Below are 22,106 nucleotides of genomic sequence, written 5' to 3' on the forward strand. Positions count from 1 at the left end.
AATGCCATTACTAGGGCATAGGTTATGGTCGGATGGGTCAGTCGGAGCCCCGCAGACAGACTCCGGGGTGCGAGAAGATTGTTTAGGAGCCTCCGCAACATACAGAACTTGTGGGTTCTGTGCAACATAGCCGTACATCCCGTCCCTTTTGCCGGGGTAATTTCGTAGACAAACATCATTGGCATTTCTGTTTGAAGGCTCTGAGTGCCAATTAAGTGAACGTGGCTGGCCCACCTGAGCCGCCGGACGGATGGGTGAATGGATGAGAGTACTTGACCCCTGATTGTACAGGAATCTGCACATATATAGTAGATATCGATCTGAGCCGGAATATATACTCCCATTGTGTGGTGCTAATGTCATTTCTAACTGAAAGTGTGAACATTTTCATCATGTCATTAAGGCAACTTGAACATAATGGTGTTTAAGATATGAATATTCCCCTGAAAATTAATCTTAATTTAATTTCTAATTAATGGTGACCAACTAAATTGGTTATAATCTGATAAACATAGAAATCAGCAAACAATTTTATTTTGCAGTCCTGTTTTTCCTGGTTTTCTTTGGTTAGCCGTCGGCGGTGACTTGGTAAACTTGGTCATCAACACGTAGTCTCATTTGGGATACTTTAACCACACACACAACTCATCAAAAACCCCAGCAGAGTTGGCTGGCCACGTGCCGAAAAGCCCCCAGATCCGCCCACTCCTCCAGAAAAGGATTCCTCCGGGTGGGACTGGAAGAGAGCTTTTAAATTAAATCACAAAATGAGGATAGAGCGACTAAGGCAACCGAGGCTGCCGCTAAGCCAAATAAATAAACCCTTTGGCCGCAGTCCTTGGTGTCCTTGCTCCTTGAAGGCGCATCCTCCTTGGGAGAGATAACAGTGAGGACAGGAAGTCAACTTGCCAGTGGTTCAAAGGAAAGGGATGTACAGTGGCCCAAATGGTAGTTTCAGTAGCGAATAAATAGGGATTATTTATAAAAAAAACCATGAAACCGTGTTTCTTTATATTTATTTTGAATTTTGCAAGTCTTTAATATTACCTTCTATATAGGATTCGGAGTTAAGAGCATTTAATTTAAAGGTACGGAGTTTAGCATAAAGTATTTAGTAAATTAAAAACAATTTCAATTATTATATAGGGTGTTAAAATAGTATTTATATTCTGTATACTTATGTATTTTCATAAAAGTGCCATAAAACCCTTTTTTTCCACTGTAATACGGTAGAAAGCGAAGTAGATGACTTCTCGATGTGCCCGGCGGTTCGGTTGCCAAAAGGACACACGGAGACCGAAAGGGATAATGGCATGAGATCCAGCAAAATGAAAAGAAAGCGGCAAATCATGTTAAGAGATTTAAATTGGATTAGTTGACATGTGTGTGAGTGGGTGTCTATCCTTGGCGGCGTCAACTGGCGGTGGCCGTGAAGCCCGGTTTTTGCCCCTGGCTGTGGATATCCTGGCACGGCCGCCACTCGCTCATCTTGACATCAATTTCGTCACTTGATTTCCCTTTCTTTTTTTCTGCTTTTTTTGCATTTTTCCCATGACGGGCCCCTGTGCTTTTATTTATTTTGTATGCTTGACACAATTCCTCGTCGAGGGCTTACGGCTCGAGTGTCTCTCCGGTCCTCGATGCCATTCACTCGCCCAGTATCTGCTCATTCGCAGTCCCCAACGGGGGGTTCCGCCCAGGTTCTGCATTTGACAACTAACCAGCCTCCCACGATTCGGGCGGAGGTCACCTTCCATCAACGTCTATCGTGGGGATAACCGGGAGGTTCCAGTTTGCCACCCGGGGACAAGGCGTCAGGTTGTGTCAGCATTGGAACCCAATAAAACTGGGTTTTACACTCAAGTTCTAATTCAAATTCTAGATAAATGGATGTTAAGTATATAGAGAAAATAGTAGAGCCACAAAGGTGTTATTTGTATGAGAGTACTTATATTTTCGTTGACTTAATAAGAAACAGCAGACAAAACTTATATTATTATTTTGGAATTTGGCGCCTAGCTATAAAATAAGATACAAAATATATTCCTTAAAATATTACTCGGTTTTGGGCTCCGGCTTCTTGCGATATTTTACCTGGGACGTATAGATGTCGTATCCCAGACTTATGGTGTTATCGTAGAATACCCTGTACTGCGGTCTAATCAGCAGGAAGTTTATGAACTGCGCCAATGGCCACACTGTCCATTCGGCAGCGTATAGGATAAGGGCCTTGTCCTTGATCTCCTGCTTCAGCTCCTCCCACGTATTATCCTCCAGAATGGCCATGGTGAGGAAAAACACGGCGATGTAGAAGGGCGAGCAGATGAACTGGTCCAAAAGGATCTTGATTATGACCACCTTAAAGGTGCGGTGGGGGTACAGGTAGTCCAGATATTGGTACCAATAGTGGCATACCAATCCTACCGTAAACCCAGAAATACCCATCCGCACAGTTCGTATCCGGTTCCATCCGGGCAGTTCCCCTATAAAGCGTTCGTATGACTGCTCCATAGTATCGCCCACCATGCTCAAGCCCACGGAGATCCCGATGTTGGTATAAAGGAGATACTTTGGACTAAAGGCAGCCTGGTGAAACCGGTCCAGAGTCTGAGCCAACCGCTTCCATTGTAATCTTCGGGCCATCTGGAATACCAATGATGCCTCTTTGGATGGGCGTTGCCATGCCAATTTATCCTAGCAACACATTATGGTAACCTCAAATTTTGGATTCGCCTTAAAAAGATATTTTCGAATTTCTAACGACACATACGGCATAGCGGCCTTTTCAAGATTTTATGTAACTCTTAAAGTTTATAAAATCGAACTGTATTTTTTCGAATCAAGTCTCTCTTTGTATCACTAAAATAATATTATTATAATTATCAACCATAATATTTATGAACTGCCTCAAAAATGCATTGTAAACATAATGTATTCCTGTTCGTATATTTTAGTTTTTGACACCAACTTAATTTATGATAACCTGATTGTTATGAAATGTATTCAAGCGATTATGACGCCAGGAAATCTTTTCCCAACCGGCAACAAAATCCCATCAAAATTTTAATCAAAATGCCGCAGGAATGCTTATCTATAAATATGTTAAAGATAAAGGCCAGACCGCAGCTAGAAATCTGAACGAAAGGATTCAAAAAGGATGGAGGCAGTTTGGCATTTAGATGGAAAAACAAAGGCAAACAAACAGGCAATGAAATCAATTTGGCGCCAGCAACACGAAATGAGTTTTCGCAGGATTTGTTGAGGTAGCCTAAGCTTCTACTTATATCTAACGCCTAAGGGCTAAGGACTCCCTCCGCCGATGAAAGGATCAAAATGGGTTGGCCACCAAAACGCACGGGGCGAAAAAAAATTGTTTCGCTCGGCATTCAAATGAGGCTTTCCCCCCGCTCGATAATCCCCTACCCACATGTTGCTCGTGTAACATCCCTATATTTCGGGGGATGTGTTTTTTGGGGTGGGGTCTTGACGCCTCCGGGTGTTGGGGAGTTAATACTACCAAATCATTTGCACGCGATTCCCAACCGCAGATCCCCCGAACGCAGAACCCCTTTGCACCCCTTGGGGAAATCATATGTGCGGGTGATGGCCCCCCCCCTTTTTAGGGCCCCCCTTTCGGGGCCAGTGAATTGAAAAATATTTACGGCCTTCTACAATCTACGCTAAAATCCAATTTTATTTTTATATTCCGTCGAAATCCGCCATAAAACCGGGTTCCCCACCCAGTTCCGGCTGTCGATTCAAAAAAGCGGCAACCGTAAATTCAGCTTTGCAGTTTGTTTGCTGGGCTTGTTGGGTGCGTTAGGATCCCACCCTATCAACTGATTCTGACAGAATCGGAGGTCGGGGTGTCGGCATTTGTTTCATTAGCACCGCGATACACAGATGTATTTACTGTTCTCCCAATTCGCTGCATTATTTGCAGGCGTTAAATATGCGAATTTTTGAAAATGACAGAGTGTCAGAGGGCAGCGAATGGAAAATAATAAACGTGAATTTAAAATGGAAAATTCTAAACGAAAATGTCTGGCACAATAAAAACGGTATGTGTACATTTGTGCCAAAACAATTGGCAAAGATTAATTGGAAACGAAATACAAAACCATGGAAGCGTAGAACAAAAATGTTTTCTTTTGAAAAGCATTTAACTTTTGTTATAAAAGCAATTGATCTTTTTTCCACAGCAAAACATATATGCAAAATAATAGTGTTTGTCTTTTAAAGTATATTAAGAACTACAATTTTCTTTCGCATTAAAAAAATTAAACTACAAGTATTTTGTTTAAAGTAGATTAAGATAAGTCTTAGTTGTTAAATCACTCCTTTTTTTTACAAATTGTACTCAATTTTACGCCTTCCTTTTCAATAGAATGTTCTTAACAACAAACTGTACTTTTATGGTCCCCAATTTCATTTCTCGAAAAAGGCCCAAAATTTGTTACTTTAAAAGGGTCGACAACAATAAATGCTGATTCGGTGGGTTCCGGCGCAGGACCTGCGTCACAAAAGCCTCCTAGGTCTAATTCTTTGTGCAAATGAAATGTGCTTACAGCACTCGGCTATTTACATACTGGCACTTCCAACCGTAACCCTTTGGGAACACCCAAAGGAGATATGGGGATGCTATATTGTGTCGCCTGTCCCGAGGTCCATGGAAACATGAGTACGTCTAGCTGGATGGTCGCCAGGTTCATAGAGCGTGGCAAAAAACTGCCCAAAAAAAGAAAAGCAAAAAGAAAAGTGAAAGCAAAAGCGACCATGCCGGGCGAATGCATTTTCATAGTTTTTCCCACTTTGTTATGCTGATTTTTCACATTTTCGTTTCCTTTCGTTTTTCCTGCCATCCAACCAGCCAGACCAGCCTTGTTCGTTCCGCTCTCAATTTTTTCCCTGGCACGGAATGTTGCCGGGTTTTCGGGTTTTAGGGTTGTCGAGTTGTGGGGTTTCGAGCATGTGTGCATTTTAATTGAATTTTTCATTTCGCTCAATAAAAGCAAAAGCCGAATCTGCGAGCAGCGAGCCGCAAAAAGTGTCATAATCCTCCTCGTGTCCTTGGACCCGTTAAATTCAATGCACTGGATTGGGACTCATGGAACTCAGAACTCCCTGCTCCATACTCCGTAAAAGTCCGGCGATTCGGTTGATTTACTCGAATGGAACCTAAGCATTCGCTTTAATACATATTGCAAATCACTCTCTAATTGATTTGGAATCGATTTCGAATGGCGTTTTAGTTCATGTTTTGACTGCCGTTCGGCTTCATTTTCCACTGGCTGCCTCGACTTCAATTTATGCAAATTAAATCGAAATGTGATTTTAATGGTATTTCAGCACGACCAGGCCAAAATGATGATGAGTGTGCTCGGCAAATAAATGAAAGTCAAAAAGTTTAGTTAGCTCTGTGTGTGTTCAGAAATCCGTGCAACGGGGAATCCGCTCCACCGAGCCAAAGGAAGCCAACTATAACCGCATGTTCCGTTCCGGAAAACTAACTTATTCAATTAGTGGATGGGAAACTTTGGATGTTTACACTACACAGAAAACAAAACACGAGCCTACCTTCATTAAAATATTTTTATACACAGAGAGAATTATTCAAGTAATTTGCACTCAAATTGAGTATTTTTGTACTCAAAAATTCAGCATGAACAAAAATTCTCACATTGAGTGCAAAATACTGACTTTCAGTACAAATTTCTCAAAAAATTTGTACCTAAATTGAGTACATTTGTGCTCTTTTTTGAACAATTTTCCTCAATATGAGTACAAACTGCACTCATTTTAAGAAATAATTTAGCTTGAATTTTGGAAACGAGTATCCCCTTTTCTCATACTGAGAAATTTCCAGCGCTCAAAATGAGAAATAAGTTCTTGATAGTGAACTTCTAAATTCTCAAATGAAGAACTTTTGCACTTAAACCCGCGCCACCCATTTTCAGAAATAGGGTAAAATATTTTTTTATTTTATTTTGTATTACAGTTATATATATACATGTTCCGTGTTCTAGGTTATTATTTTGTTGCTTAGCTATCTGGTCTAGCGAAGAGCAAAGAGGCTGAAATAGAAAACTTTATTGTTAGCAAATATTGTAAATATATATGCATATATATGAAACAATAAAATTAGAATGTTATTAAATAATAATAATATTATATTTAATTATATGTGTATGTATGTATGTAAAATGTACGTAGAAACTAACTAAACTAGACTGCTTCACGCCACTTACAATCACACATACAAACACATTAATGTGCACGCTTTGGCAATATTTTTGCAGTGTTTGGTTACTGTATCATTGTTTAGCACATTATAAATACAGTTTAAATTAAAAAACTTACCCTCGAGGAACGGAAGGGTCGCACGAATGTCCAATTCACTAAAATAGTTTTTTAGCTTCGAGTTACGCGCACGTAATCACTTTGCTAAATCACACGGCAAATGACAGTCACACAAATGTAGCGCGCACCACTTTACACACCTATTAATGAGAGACAGACAACCATATACGCAACGAACTAAAGGCCGCTCATCTCTTGTCTCGTTCGCAGAACGGAATTCTCTAGAATTCCTTATGAGAAATCGCAACTCATTTTTGAGTTTATCGGTTACTCATAATGAGAATATTAATTCTCAAGTTGGAAATTTAAGAACACATTTCCTCAAACCTAGAATTTTGCGATCAATTCAAGTCCTTTTTCTTAAAATGAGTGCAGCTTTTCTCAACATGAGCTTTTTCCACAAATTTTGTACTTAAATTGAGTACATCCTCAAATTGAGAACACAAATACTCAATTTCAGAACGTCATAATTTTCTCTGTGTAGGAATAGTTAATGTTATTTTTGATTTAGCAACTAACTATGTGAAAATAACAAATTTCTAAGATTCTGTTGTTTCACCTCATTCAGATTTCACAATATTTTTTAGGAGTTATTCGGTTTTTTATTAATTTTTAGTGTAGGCATAAGAACAAACTGTTCTAATATTATTTTAAGTATAAGTTAAAAATGATACTACTTTTTTTATTAACCAGAAATTTGTTATCTTTGTCTTATTTAGTTCTTGTTTATTATACCTTTAAATATCATTTTTATCCGGATTCCGTTACGAATCTGTATCGATTGGTATAAATAAAGTATTATAGCCAATTAAACAACTTTATAAATCACATATAAAAATGTATGTATATTTTTTTTTTTCAAAGAGATACATTTCCGGGTCAACATGATAAAACATCAACATTTTCTGTAAAACTTCTTTTAAAAAACCCATGCAAATCGGATTTTATTAAAGTAAAAAAAATGGGTAAATGCTGTAGCAGATTGTTGCAGATTAAAATATCCAACAAGCATTGCTAAAATAGTAAATGTGGATTTAAATGTAATTGAGCTCCTTCTAATAAAACAACGTATGTCAGCCTAGTTAAATAACTGTTTTTGACTTCGAAGCAAACGGAATTCCAAAGGATCATAGTGAATGCCAAAGGTCAATTGACTTGACTCGAGCAATCAACCGGTTGTGGGTAAAGGAACTCCCGGCATATTTGAATTGCACCGCCGAGGAAAATAAGTCAGCTCTCCGTTAACGTAAACGAGCAAATAGCCAAACAGTCAACACGGCAGCGTCGCCACCCGCAAGCCGCCATTCGTGCCAATTTCGTTAAAGCAAGTGCAAACAAACATCAACTCGGGACCACCCCAAAAACCCAAACCTGAAACAAACAGAGCCACCCCATTCTGCACAGGCTGTCTGGTCGATGCACGAAAACAAAAAGAGCATCAAGGTGGGTGGAGCGGAGTGGATGACAGGATGACAGGTGTCCTGGCTCGACGTACATGTGCACTTGAAAAAATATTTCTTTATTATTCATATAAGCTATCAGTAATATATATAAGTCAAAATTAAAGATAGAATTTTATGATTTGGAGGCGCTTTACAAATTTATTGATGGGGGTAGGTTAATTGTTAAAGTCCGTTGATTTTGATAAAATTTTTTTTTCCACATTTCATAGCTTGGATTACAAACTTGATATATGACAAGCCTTAAATCTTAAAAAATGCAAGCACTAAGAATATTTTGAAGAAAAATCTTTTCAGTTGATGCTTTGCATTAACTTATTTCGAATAAAAAGCATTGGAGTACTTTCAAAGAATTTTGTATATTTATTTTTTGCTTTTAACTGAACAATCTGGTTATCGTCAATATTAGGTTAATATTCACTTTCAACAGGACTTTTCTTGATCGTAGAAAAGGTTTTCAAAGAGCATTAAATAAACGTTTGAGTAACAACTAATCCTGAACACCCAACAAAATTACGAAAAATTCAAGAACATTTCTTCATGATTCTCATTTTTCGTTTATACAAAATTTTTTTGTTTTAAAAGGTGTTTTCTCTGGGTGTACACTTTATTAACCTGCAGTTTCTCTTTGTGTGGGTACCTTATTATCGTGGGTAGAACACAGCTGTTGATGAGGCGCAAAAATGTCATACATCATGCGACACGCGATGTCGGGCTGGGAGGACACGGCGATGAGGACCCTGGCCGCCTGCTCCACGTCGGATTCGCTGTCTGGATCTGTCCGTCCGTTCATGATGCGGAACGAGATGAAATTGGCTGGGGTCGGCAAAGCGGAGCAAAACGGCAGGCATGCAGAAAAGACTGTCGCGGATTTGAAACTGAGACAGATACACTAGCGACAGAAACGAAAAGTGAGTGCTGCCGAGGATGGGGCTCTTCGGCAGGCAGACTGCATCATCACCTCCTGCAGAAATTTACCATTATTATCAGGAGCAGCAGGAGGAGGACTCCTCTATCCCTGCCAGGATAGGCATTCACGCCCAGCTAAGTGGCACACGAAGCGTTAAACTATTAAGCACATGTTGCCACTCGGCGGGTGATTCATGAACGGGTGCCGCAGGACCTGCGTCACGCACAGGAAGTGCTCTCTCTTGCCGCCTTTGTTATGCGGCTCAAGATAAATCATGCACATAAGTCCTGGTCTGTGTCTCCGTGCCGTGAGATTACTACATAAATTCAGCTGCCATCACATTTAAAAATTTCATTTTGTCACAGCTTCAGGGCGAATTATTGGATAGCAATTTCGCTCTGCAGGTGGCAAGAGGTTGTCATGGGGTTTCCAAGGAATTAAAGTTATTTCCATGTTTATTTGTAAGAGAATAGAAGAACATTTAATGTAAATATATTATTTTTTATAGACTAAACAATTATGAATTTATAACAATTTGTTTTAAGGATAATGTTAAGGAAATTTTAACAAAAACAATATATTCTTAGAAGATATATAATGATAAGTAATGACATACCCCCATTTTAAGTTCATATAGTTAAAAGGCAAGCTAATGCAGTTTAAAATCCGAAAGGTAAATACATTCTTCAGGAAGCTTTTATCCACACACACACACACGCATTAGCTCTTTGAAAGGAGTGTAACTGCTGGTAAACTATAGTGCTTAAAGCCAGAAAAATAACAGACAAATTAGAAACACACACGGACGTCTCTGTCCCACTCCCCCGTCTAACTGGATAACTTTTCAAAGGCACTGTAAAGGATATCACGGAGCTGCGGGAGGTGGGCCACTCTAATTAGAATAATTTTGCGCTGCGCTGCGCTTGACAGCGCTGCAGAGGTGGCGCCATCTGGCGGACAGCGGCAGGAGGAAGGCTTTGCCTGCAGGACCTACACAAACACACATGCACGCCCAGTCACAAAGCAAACAAATGCACTGAGACAATTTACGTTTACTTCAATTTTTATTTTTATTTAGAATATTGCAATGTCCTCCTTAAAAAATTGGGAGAAATGTTTTTAATATATTTAAATGCTTCTTTTAACTTATGTTTTTAAATTAAGAAAAATCAAAATGCTGGTTTTCGTTGGGCACTTTTATTAAATATGAGAAGAATGTCTTTTATAGTCTCCCGATTTCCAGAATTCATGGTGAATATATTTTGGGATTTTCTTGTTATTAGTTATTTTTTCTAATCTATAGATAAATAGAGGTTTTCGTTGGGCACTTCTTTTAAATATTAGAAGAATATCTTCAATGTAAATTTTTTTTATTTTCTTTAGAAGAAGTTATTTTTCTTAATCAACAGAATCTTTATACACTTTGAAATACGTAAAGTATATTTTTTTGAAGCCTAAAGCATTAATCTTTTGAGGTTTGTGTATTAAAAAAAAAACCACATTTTGTAATTCAGAAATAGAAGTGATAAAGAGACAACTTCTGAAAAATTTTTACATAACCTTTTTAGTTTACTTTATTTAGAATGTTATTTATGTTTTTTGTTTAAATGTGGAAAAATGTATAATTGTTACCTGGTACATATTATTATCCCTGGCTTAAATTATGTTTTTTTTGCCAGTGAGGGAGGCACATGGACCTGGCCTGCATTCTTGGTATGTCGAGCAAATGTCAGGACGAAAGGTCATCGAACCCAGGTGCCTCTTGGAGAGGGTGATACTATATAATCATGATAAAAGCATCCCACATATGTACAACACACATGTACTGTAGAGCCGCAGGAGTCGGCAATGCCCACGGGGAGTGCCTTAAATTACAGAATTTAATTAATTTCGCAGAGATTTTTCATCGGAGGCCGCCGCGCACTTGACTTTGTACTTTTGACTCGTCTCCATTGCTCTTTCGCCTGCCACTAATTTCCCCATCATCTGCGGTTGAGTCGTTTTCATGGGGATCAGCCAGGACTTGAGTTCGTTTCGCAGACCTCCATTTCCATTTGCACATCGCACATCCACTCCCATTTTAATTTTAATTAATTTCAATGTATATGTGGCAGCTGTGACTGTCGCTCGGCAAGAGTCATGGCATGGGAATGGGAATGGGGATTGGGATCGGGATGGGGTTCCCGGAGGCAGTCGAGCAGCAGCCAAAATGATTATGAGTAATTAGTTTTAATGGGCTCGAAGCATGTCCTGGCAGCTGCAGAATGTCACACCTGGGCCAGGTGCCACACGGCAACTATGTATGTACCTTGCCTGGGTTACCTAACTTTCGGTCAGGTTGCCTTGCCCACTTGAGAGATGAAAGTTAAGTGGAGGGCCTGGGTTACCAAAAGCTAAATATTTAAGTTGCTTCTACAAATTACAGTATAAGGTTAGCACTGTGATACATTGTATACGTTCTGGGTGGCTCACCAGCTAAATTAATGATACTTTACCTAGATATTCTCCTTGAAGTGGGTTGGTACTTGCAAGGATATACTTAGTTTATTAATTTATATCTCATACACTTCAAAAAGACTATTTTCTAAATTGTTAGAGAAAGTAGAAAGGCTGCATTTTATATTTTTCACATTCCTAACTTATTAAATCAAGTACAGCTTTGCAACTTTGTGTAGATACAAAACCCCAATGACCGACAATTCTGCTAAATAAATGTTTATTCCTCTACATTTATCATTGCATTTTAAATCACCTAGAAAACTCTAACTAATTAAATAAAGTACAACTTGACATTTTTATGTGAATAAAAAAGTAAAAAACAAATTAAAAACCCCAATGACTAACCATTCCGCTAAATAAATGTTTGCTTTTCCCTATTTATCATTGCATATTGAATCACATAGAAATTTCACATAATTTAAAAATGTGCGTATCTAAAAGCACTAATTAATATATAACGAATGCTAATTTATGACTGCCCGAACCGCAGCTAAATCATATAAGCAAATAGTAAATATTTTCATTTGTTTTTCGTTCATGGTAAATTTAATTAAATTTAAGAGTGATTTAAAAATAACATAAACCACATTTAATCCGATATGTCGATGAGTTGCGATCTGTATCGATACGACTTAAGCTGGATTTGCGAAAACAAAGTCATAAATCAAATCCCATTTGTTCTAAAATTTAGCTGACATTTCGCTGTTTCTGCGCTTTGATCGGTTTTGCAAATAGATAAGTGTCACAAAATATTTACAAAGAATGCCAGAAGCTTTAGCCAAAAAAAGAGGAGAAAATCCGGCGATTGACTGGGAAAAAATCGAATCACGGAAATCAAAGCTTTGAACATTGTGCAGAAAGTCAATTTGGAGCACAAACAAACATGTGAGTATGTATGGAGTACTGGGAAAAGGAGAAAATTGCGAAAAGTCAAGAGAGAACGGGGAAAACTCTGGTGGAACGAGTACCATACAAAATTTAATGGTGCGCAAATTTTGATTGTTTTACTTTGAGAATGAAATGTTCCTTCCTCCCTTTTTTGTGTTCAGCTTTTTTTTTTGTTATGTTCCATTTTGTTTGCATTCGCTATTTATTTATTTCGCCAAGCTTTGAATTCGTTTTCCCGCATTTTATGCATATTTCAGATTCAAATATTTTTCCAGCGCTATTTGCTTTTCACTGGTCCCTCGCGTATTTGTTTAGCTGGGGGCTCTCGTCTAAATTCAGGGCATTCAGAATCCTCATCTCACCAAGAAAATAATGATGAAACTGGGCGATGTTTTGCTTCGGCCTTCAGGTGCTTTTGTTTCTATTGAAAAGCCAGCGGAAAGTTGTTGTCAATGTAATTTGATTCCCACTCCACGGCGAACTGCCCCACATGCCAGTTTCCTTTTCCCGTCTCTATGACTACGCATACGCCCCGTTGGGCAAAAAGCAAATTGTAATTAGACACAGGGGCCGACTGGACCATGCGAACGGACAACAATGGTCGGAAGTTGTTCCCCAACTCGGTTGTATCTTGTTATGTCGAACTGAAGGCTGTACAAAATACAAAACTGACCTGCCAGTGATACCAATGAAAGTGCACAGTGCACAAGTGAGTAAAGATATTTCATTGAATTTAATGCGTATAGATAGCTGTTTATTACTTTAAAAAATTAGTTGTGAGTCCTTATTTAACATATATATTTGTTATTTATAAAAACACAAGCTGTGGCAAACTTTTATCTCCAGTTTATCAAAAAAAAAATTGCATTATACCTTTTTATTTATTTAATAGTATTTATTGATTGAACATATATTAAATTAATTTTTTTTACAAAAAAAACGTAGCAACTCTGTAAAGATCAAAAACCTCCCAGAATTCGTTCCACATTGAACTATCACTCAATAAGCTGTAAGTCATTTGTATTTAAAATCTCAGTAAATTTTTTTTTTATTTTATTTTCATTCGGTAAATATTCAGCTTAGAAAATGTTGGACAGCCAAGAGGATGGAACGAATGCAGAAATGCAAAGTGAGGTCAATGCAGTTGACAAAATGGAACCGGACCCCAAAACCCAGTGTCCCGTTCTGCACTCACAGTCATCCAAAGGAAGTTCTAGTTGGCCAGAACCCCAGGCCTCGGAGTTTACTAATCAATCGGACGTAGGAACTTCCTTGGCAACTTCCTTAGAAGAGTCCTTTAAAGTGGACTGCAGCCTGCCTAGCCTACCTCTTGATACCCTTCTGTCACCTTTTAATATCATCGATCAATTGCGTAAGCAGAGTGAGGTAAAGGACCTATTGGACTTTCAGAGTGGGCTAGGGGATCTTTCCTTATTTGGCAAATATGAACCATCTTTATCCTCAAAGTCAGAGTGTTCTAAAGAGAGCCAAGTGCCATACTTTATTCCTGAATTGGAAATGGCTTGTGCTGAAGTAAAAGTTAACGAAGCTATAGAAGTAAATCCCCCTGAGATTGAGAGTTCTAATACTCCAGAGATCAAGATTTTGGACATTCCACCTATCAAAGAATCAATTATGTCAGGGAAAAAAGAAGCAACTCTGCCTAGGATCGAAGCACCAAATTGCACAATATTAGAAGAAATAAATTTAGCAAACATTGAAGATATCAATTCTTATAGAACTGAGGAAGGTATTCTAAAAGCAATCGAAGAAAAAGATGAACATAAAAGTGAAGAATCAAATCCTCAAGAGTTTGAAAAACTTATGTGTTCTGCGGACCTTAAACGAAAATCAGTGGGCTTATTTGCCCCAAAAACTCTACAGATCGATGAACTAATTGCTCCATTAGTTGAAAAAGCCAAGCCTAAAATGGGTCTTATTAGCTCCTTGATAGGAAACAAGTTAGCATTGACACCCAGTGTAAGACTTTCTTTTGGCGATAGAGTTGTAAAAAGAAAAAATATGCAAGAAATACGATCTAAGGAGATTATTCAACAGCAGGCATCCAGATCTCTAAAGGCACTTATCTTAAGCTTGACTATGCTAAAAAACTTAGAGGCATCCTATCATGGTAAGTTACTTTTGTTAAAACCATCACATATTACTATCCTATCTTTTTTTCAGATAACTCTCATCAGAGCAGATTAAACCGATTTCAAAGGGTGAGGAGCTCATTGAACTTTTCCAGGGTATTTAGGCAGAACATTTTTCAACTTACTTCGGAGGTAAAGGGCAGCAAGAAAGAAATTAAAGAGACTTCGCTGTGTTGTGGAGAACCCATAATTGAAAGTCCCAGCATATATAAAGAACCACTTCCTCTACCATACCAACGTCTAGATGCTAGTGAAGGATTGACTTGTAATGGCTTGAATGTGAGCAAGGATTCCGTTTTTAGTGAGGTTTCCGAAAGCGATGACTCGGAAATCCAGAATAAGTTATGTGTCAAGCAATCCTTTCGAGGAGTACATGGGTTACCAAGATCCATGGCCGATCTGAATGACATTCTCAATAGTGGAAGGGGATTGTTCAGCCAGCCGGTGAGGCTTTTCTGTTTCAACAAGTTAAAGGAGTGGAAACGGCAAGGTAAATTACCAGGTTCCCATGAGAGTCCTTACCGTTCCCCCTCCTTCTCAGGCGAGGGTCAAATCGAAATCCTGGAGCACCAGGGATCGTATTATATAATACTCCACGACAAGGTCACCGGAGAACTGATTATCCATATGCGGGTGGACGAAAGGTGGCGCATTGACTACATGACCAACAGTTCCTACAGCTGCCGCTGGACCAACATCAACTACGCCTCCAGTCGGGAGGGCATCCTGGAGAGGATTGCCTGCTCCTTCCGAGAACCCAGCCACGCCGCCGAATTCGTGGCCCGGGTTCGGAATAGCGCCATCCAATCCCGCTTCGAATAGGGGTCTTAATTTGAAAGTATTCATATTTCAGCATTTTTGTTGAGTTCCCAGTGAATTCCTTGGTGTTTCTTGCGTTCGAGGGCGTGTTTCTAGCTGATGATAAATTATTGTGGAATCTTTAAATATATTTTGTAAATAATATGGCTTAAGTATTGAAAATTAAAGCAAAAAATTCAGAAAAAGTTTCTTAATTTAATTAATAAATATTATTTTTGATTTGAGAAACGACCTAATATTCATAGATAAGGTATAAGGCTGTTGGCAACCATTACAGTTCATTGTTAACTTTCACGTTGCCACAACAATTTTAGTATCGACTAAACAAACAGCATATTTTGTGAAACTAATTTCAAAGGGTAAGCCGGACAGATGAAGCCATGGAATCGGACAAGTTAAACGAATTGAACCGACAAATAAATGAGATTAAAAAGCGAATTTTATTGGCAGGTAAGTACCTAAGCCTTTAAACCATTCAGGTAATATTAAAACAAATCCTTGTAGAGGGCCAAAAGACGGCTAATGCGGCCGAATGGCAGAAGCAGAACCGCATCAACTGTGACACAATTGGCTCCTTGAAAAAGGACATCAAGGAGCTGACAGTTAAGGCGAGTCGTCTGCGAAATCCCCTCCAGCGACCGGTGGTCATAAAGGAACCCACTGGGGAAACCCGGAGGGCGCAGAGCTGCACGCCCACTTTAATTGTGGGCAAGGCCACATATCCTGTGGGAGCCAAAAATGCCGATGATGCAATATTCTTAACTGATCTCAAAATTACCGAAAGTCGTAAGCAGATGGATTTGCTGCGACATCGTTTTAAATCCCGCCAACAGCACTTCAGTAAACTTGTTGAGAAATACCGGGGTCTGCTGGCCAATAAGGAGGCCCAGAACCAGAATTTGGGCGAAAAACCCCCAGAAACTCTGGAGGAGGATGCCAACAGGAAGGTGAGAAAGCTGCTCCTTGAATAAAATACTTCAAATACTAAATTTAAAATTAAACAATTTAAACAAAATATTTTAATACACTGTCATATATTCCAACCTTTTTTTATAAATATACATTATAAATTCAATTATCAATTTACAAATGATATTATTATATATTATCCATTATATTTGTTGTATAGAGAAACTATTTAATATTTAAATTTTATTTTTTTCACATATTTCTTTAACAGCTCGTCTGTCAGCTGGAAAACGAGATCCACCGCACCAACGTCCAGTGGATGGAGGCGGAGCACATCCGCAAGAAGTACCGCTCCATTGAGGCATCTTTAATGACGGATGCGGAGCGTTTCGAGCGGAGTCTGCGGGAACTGGAGGCCTCTTTAAGTGACCAGAAGGCGGAGATAGAGCGACTGCAGCAGGTGCACAACGAGGCGGTCGAGATGAGGGATGCGGCCAAGGTGATCCTGCAGCGGCAGGAGCAGCAGGCCAATCTCTCCCAGAAAACGCGGGAGCGTCAGGCCCTCGACTTTCGCAAACAGGTGGAGGCCCGTAAGCTGGAGCTGGAGCGGATTGGGAGGAAGCTCTTTGCCGAAACCAAGACACTGGTCCATCAGGATAGTGTGGGTTCCAGTTCGGGCGATCAGCACACTGCCAAAACGGAGAACGGCGAGGAGGAGCCGGTGTCCCAACTGGAGAGCGTTACCAGCGACATGGAATCCCTGTTCAAGCAGCTCATGAAGGCCTCCGGAGCCACCTCGCCCTTCGAGGTCTTCGAAAGATTCAGCGCCCAAAAGGAGTCCGCAGCCCGTTTGAATTACCTGCGAAAGGCGGCAGAGGCGGAAAAGGCCAATTTGGAGGCGGAACGAGAAGCCTTATCCAGCGAACTGGAGGCCTCCAAATTTTCTGATGTCAAGGAGAGTGAAGTGTGGGTATTTTATGATTATTAACCATGTAAGGTATCTTTACATTAACCGATTTATTTTTTTTGAAAATAAAATTTATTCACAGAAACCAAGAGGTCATCGAGCAAATCAAGAACAGCATCGCCGCCAAGGAGCAGGATCGCAAACTGGACACTGATGAGGCCGGCAAATCGATGGGGGTATTAAAGTATCTCAAGGAGCGCATCTGCGAGATGATTTTCAAGGTGCAGGAGGTGGACGAGAGCAACATAGAGATACCCGAAAGGAAGCTCCATGTTAGCGTAGCAGAACTACCCAATTTTCTGGCCCATACTGCCGAGGATGAGGATATGATTGAGGTGGGGACATAAGAGATTTTATTTTTCATAGACATCTTAAATATACCCCCTCATTAGATCCTAAAACTCAAGATCAAGCGCTGCCAAGAGTTGAGCAAATCCGAGGATGTGCCACCGTTCGAGATTCCGAAGTTGGACATCGTTGACGAAGAGGAGGAGGAGATGTACAGGGCGGAGCAGCCCAAGTCCCCATCCGCTCCCGAGGGCGAGAAGCCACAACCCATGCCCGTTTGCTACTACAATTTGTTCGCAGGACGAGCTCAAAGGGCTGCCGGCACCTCCTCATCTTCACCAGAACAGGCCCCAGCGGCGGGTAAATTTCAATTTGATTTTAAATACGGCCTTGAGACATTTCGAAAACTTTTTACCCACAGTGGCCACCACCGATGATGATAATGAAGTGCCTTCCCGCAACTTCCTAAAGCGACAATCAGTGCTCATTGTCGATTCAAAATCCCGGCGAAAACCATTTAGACCCACACCCGGAGGAAGACGCAAATAAGTTTGTTTAGAGATGAACTGGATTGCATTAAAATCATTTTATACACCCAGTTGAATAAAATATTGGTTTTCCATCTATTTTTTGTTTGGATAAACAGGTATTTTTAAATAGAAACAATAGAACGCTATATAGAATAATACCTCGACTATTTTAAATGCGTACTCACCTAACCAATTTTAACTTAGCTGATGTTCAATCAAAAAATAGAACAAGTCAAGCAATTGCATTTGGATAGGCAAATTGTTTTTACTAGATAAGCTTTCTCCTCAATCGAAGCAGTTTAAAACTTTTCTCGGCAATTTCATTAATTTTCTTTAACTTCTAGATTTCAAACGTAAATCTTTTTGGAACGAAAACCCGGTTCCAAATTAAAAATACATGCACAGATTGCGGTCATTAAAGAAAATAAGGAAAAATAACTCTTGCAGCCAGTGGACATATTTTTGATAATGAATGGAGTTTCTAGAAAAACCATTTGAACATCCGTTCTTGTACATTTTCAAGGCTATCCAAGCATGCAAAGAAAATTCTTTGCAGTTGCTTATTGCCAGGGGGCGATTTAATATCTGCAGCAACATCCTCTGCATATTCATTCTGTTTACTGCAGTTTCTGGATAAATGTCAGCAGCTTCAGTCAAACGACATAACAAATAGCTGTCCCTGCGATGCATCTACTGCAAAGACAACGACAACGAAGTGGGTAAACAGAATTTACTGCCCCGAGGAGGACGACTTGGACGAATGGACGCCTTGGATGCCTTGCACTAGAAGGATGACTAGAAGGACGACTAGGAGGACGACTTTTAGGTTGGGTGGCCTGGTGGCAAATGAAGTGCAAAACGGAACAAAGTGCGGACCGCGGCTGTTTCAGAAGAAATAACCTTTCAAAAATTGTTTACACCACTGGTGCACAGTGGGAACAATTGGAAATACAAGATGCAGATATATATTTTATATAAAACTTAAGAAAAAAGATTTTTTTTAGTTTATATCACACTGCCAATTATGTTCCCCAGAATTTTATTGATTTTGAGTTAATAAAGAATTAAAGATTTTTTTTTTCAATTAGGTTAATTTACTAATTGAAACAAAATTTTCTCTACGATTCTACAATCACAAGTAACTAAAATTACTTAAACACTATTTTGAGTGTATAACTCTATAATTAACGTCTATTTCATTGGCATAATATAAATAATAAAAAAATACCTGACTTTCGTATTATGGTTTTTGATAAGGAAATCTCTGATCCCACCCACTGTGCGGCGAAGGACATTCTGTAAGGCAGAATGAACGCTCTGGCTTTTCTAGTTAGCAACAATAAAGCGCACCAGCTGACGATGAACAATCAGGAGGACTGCCGCAGAGGCAGCTGCAAACTTCGGTGGCGATGTGTAAACAAAGACGCCGATGATCCATTGCCAGGGCCTGTTGCCGGAAGTCCACGACGAGGACGAACAGGACGAGGACGAGGACGAGGTCGAGGAGGCAGGGGATCCGTGTTGTGTGTGTCAACTAAATGTCAACAACGAGGACATAAACCACAGCAGACGACGCATACAAACAACCCGGCGGTAAGATGGAAAACGGTGGCCGAGGAGGAGAAATGCTTTCATTGGAAACTCCAGCAGTTCCCAAGAAGGTGGCCCGAGTCAACCAGTTGGAAAAACAAAAGCATAGCCTTTTGCCTCCGGCGTAAGGCAAAGGATCCACTGGAATGGCAATGGCATTGGCCCTGACTGCATTGAATAAACCTGGGGTAACTTGGGGGTCTCGGCTTTGTGCGGTTTTCACTGCCATCGGAAGAAAACGCTTGACACTGGAATGTCGCGGCCTGCGGTTGAAGCCAGTCCTCATTGAATTGCACTGCTTAACCCCACCACATCGGTGGTGGTCCTCTGCGCCGTAATTTCCCCCTTAAATGAATATGAATTATTTTTGAATGGGAAAATGCGCATGAATGCAAGGGTAAGACAAAGAAAATTCTTGGTAAATTGTTTCACCCCTGACAGGTTGGCGGAAAATGTTGAAATTTAAATGAGATTTAATCGTCCAATGAAAAGACGGAAGGTAGTGAAATAAAATTAATTTAAATGACCGCCATTGTTGGATTATAAAGAGATCCTTTGATATTATTCTTAGAATAGTAGTTAAAACCTAAAATGGCATTTTGTTTACCAAAGGTTATGATATAGAATAGTTAGTAATACTAACTTAGGAGCGATTTCTGTCTTTATATTGTTTTGCATAAAAAAGTTTAATCATTTTTGTAATACTTTGAGTTATATACGTACTTTACATTTTTAAATTGGCGAAAAATTAAGCGATTAAGGAGCATTTTCCTTTATCATCAAAAAATCCTTTCATATTATTTTCAGCCAAGAAAACACTTCAAAAAACGAAGGTACTCTTCCTGAACGAGTAAAGTCCGTACGATCTAAACCCCTGATATGGCTTTTAGTACCCCATCAAAAGTTCACTCTTATTGAAATTAATTTCCGAGATAAGCAGACTTATGTAAGTGCGGAGTTAGATGGCAGATAACATAAATACCATCATTACATTTCTCAGCCTCTTTCAGCAAATTTTTCCATTTTTTTCTATGCTCTGCGCAGAGAAAGTTTTCGCGGCTTCGGCAACTTTCTTTTGCCATTTACTCGATGGCCTCCAGTCGGGCACAAAGCCGAAAAGTCCTCTACAGCAATTACTAAACTCTAATCCCCGGAGTGCGCCGTCGGGTAATCCCCGAACCACAATTGAGGGCGAAGACCTTAAAGGGAATTAGCTAATTAAAGGTAAGTGATGGCGGAACCAAAACGGCTTACCTCCCTGAGCCTGCTACACCGTGTGTAATTGGATAGTCACGACTTTTATCCTGCCATTAATTCCCCACGCCCCTGCTCCTGCCACGCCTACTTTTAAGGCAATTAAGCGGTTCAATCTCGTGGAGAGACCGTTAATCAAACGCCCATCGATTCGCAAGACAACGCCACTAATTTTAAGCCCATCGACTAAAGGTGGGCGTGGCCGGGAAGTCGGGCAACCGCAAACAATAAATTTGAATTTCTGCTGCCGCCGCCGAAAACTTTTTAACTGTGCACAAACTGCGACGGGAAAAGCATCAATATTCGGGCGGGAGTGCACAGAGGAAAAATTTGAGCAAGTATACCTATTGGTAACTTTTCCAATATGCCATTACATTTTATTAAATTCATAATAAGCACAAATGTAAGGTGACCAATTATCTTAAAAATCCAAGAACAAAAAACCAATTTTTAAAGAGATAGCAGCTTATACAATGTAATCTTAAAGAAACAATTTTGAAAATAAAATAATCTACTTATATTCTGTAAAATGCATACAACCATACATGTATTAATTATGTACGTAAGCTATAAAAAAATATTTTTAGAGTAAATAAATAAATATACTATTAAATATGTAAGATCGTCAAACTTTCAAGCACTGATTTCTTATTAAAGAACTCGTAAAACAGCAAAGGCTAAATAAATTATCTATATTATATATATATTATATATCTATTATATATACTTATAAAGCAATATATTTCTCTCTGTGTAGCTGTGGGTGCGCTTGACAGTGTGGTAAATAAATGAGCGGATACGGAAACGGTTTGGGAGATGTCGGGCTTTCTCTCCCCGTCTCTTTCTCTTCCTGTAAATGTGTCCCTTTCGCTGGGTCGCCACTCTGCGAATGATAAATAACGTAATTTCTTTACAACTTTTCATTCAAATTTTCGCTACTTTTAACCGCACTCCGGGCTGCGATCCCAGCCTGTTGTTAAGTAAAATAAATTGCGATTCCGTGTAATAAAAGTCAATCATAATAATTCAATGACGCGACTCATTGTTGTGCCTCGTCATTGGGCTGCCTGCAGCCATTGCCAGCGAAATATGCGCACCCACCCACAACCCACCCACTGCCACCCCACTCAAGGGCGTTTACTGCGCCACCCACTCACCCAGCGGGCTTTCATAAATACAGCCATCTGAGGAATATTTGAATTTTTCGTTGATTCATTTGATTTTCTGGCAGGGAGACTCCAGCTGAAAGATGTCTCTTGTTTAAGTTGATTCCTCACTTGTGCTCGACTGAATGGAAAAGCTGAAGCGCCACTTACCATAATTAGTTATCATTAGTCAACTGATCAATCACTTGTGACATGAATCAACATATTTTAAATACTAATTAGTAGAATATACAAAATATTCGCCATTCAAAACGTTTGATTTCAAATTTGGACAAAGTTTTATCTTTGATTTCTTGTATCCAAAAGATTAGTT

General features: G+C 39.5%; 4 protein-coding genes across 6 annotated transcripts in view; 2 read left to right on the top strand and 2 right to left on the bottom strand.

The window, feature by feature from the left end:
* LOC119552791 (putative dipeptidase NECHADRAFT_87110) overlaps positions 1-22,106 on the bottom strand; it is a 100,911-nt gene that overhangs the window by 20,960 nt on the left and 57,845 nt on the right. The gene's annotated exons all lie outside the window — the stretch shown is intronic.
* Positions 1,947-2,810, bottom strand: LOC119552799 (mpv17-like protein 2). The gene has a single exon (XM_037862631.1). It carries the CDS (start codon positions 2,641-2,643, stop codon positions 2,056-2,058), a length of 588 nt encoding a protein of 195 aa, XP_037718559.1. The 5' UTR covers positions 2,644-2,810; the 3' UTR covers positions 1,947-2,055.
* LOC119552795 lies at positions 13,089-15,215 on the top strand. 2 transcript variants are annotated; one of them, XM_037862627.1, is made up of 3 exons: positions 13,089-13,126; positions 13,196-14,248; positions 14,302-15,215. In XM_037862627.1, the coding sequence occupies exons 2-3, from the start codon at positions 13,204-13,206 to the stop codon at positions 15,090-15,092; spliced, it is 1,836 nt and encodes a 611-aa protein (XP_037718555.1). In that variant the 5' UTR covers positions 13,089-13,126; positions 13,196-13,203; the 3' UTR covers positions 15,093-15,215. The 2 variants fall into 2 exon arrangements, with proteins under 2 accessions (XP_037718555.1, XP_037718556.1); XM_037862628.1 differs by lacking the exon at positions 13,089-13,126 and having other exon boundaries at positions 13,136-14,248; positions 14,302-14,760; positions 14,812-15,215.
* On the top strand, positions 15,461-17,802 carry LOC119552794 (myosin-9). Its single transcript, XM_037862626.1, has 6 exons — positions 15,461-15,539; positions 15,594-16,036; positions 16,270-16,964; positions 17,048-17,300; positions 17,358-17,613; positions 17,675-17,802. Exons 1-6 carry the CDS (start codon positions 15,470-15,472, stop codon positions 17,800-17,802), a joined length of 1,845 nt encoding a protein of 614 aa, XP_037718554.1. The 5' UTR covers positions 15,461-15,469.

This window comes from Drosophila subpulchrella, chromosome 3L, assembly GCF_014743375.2.
Source record: "Drosophila subpulchrella strain 33 F10 #4 breed RU33 chromosome 3L, RU_Dsub_v1.1 Primary Assembly, whole genome shotgun sequence".
NCBI lineage: Eukaryota > Metazoa > Arthropoda > Insecta > Diptera > Drosophilidae > Drosophila > Drosophila subpulchrella.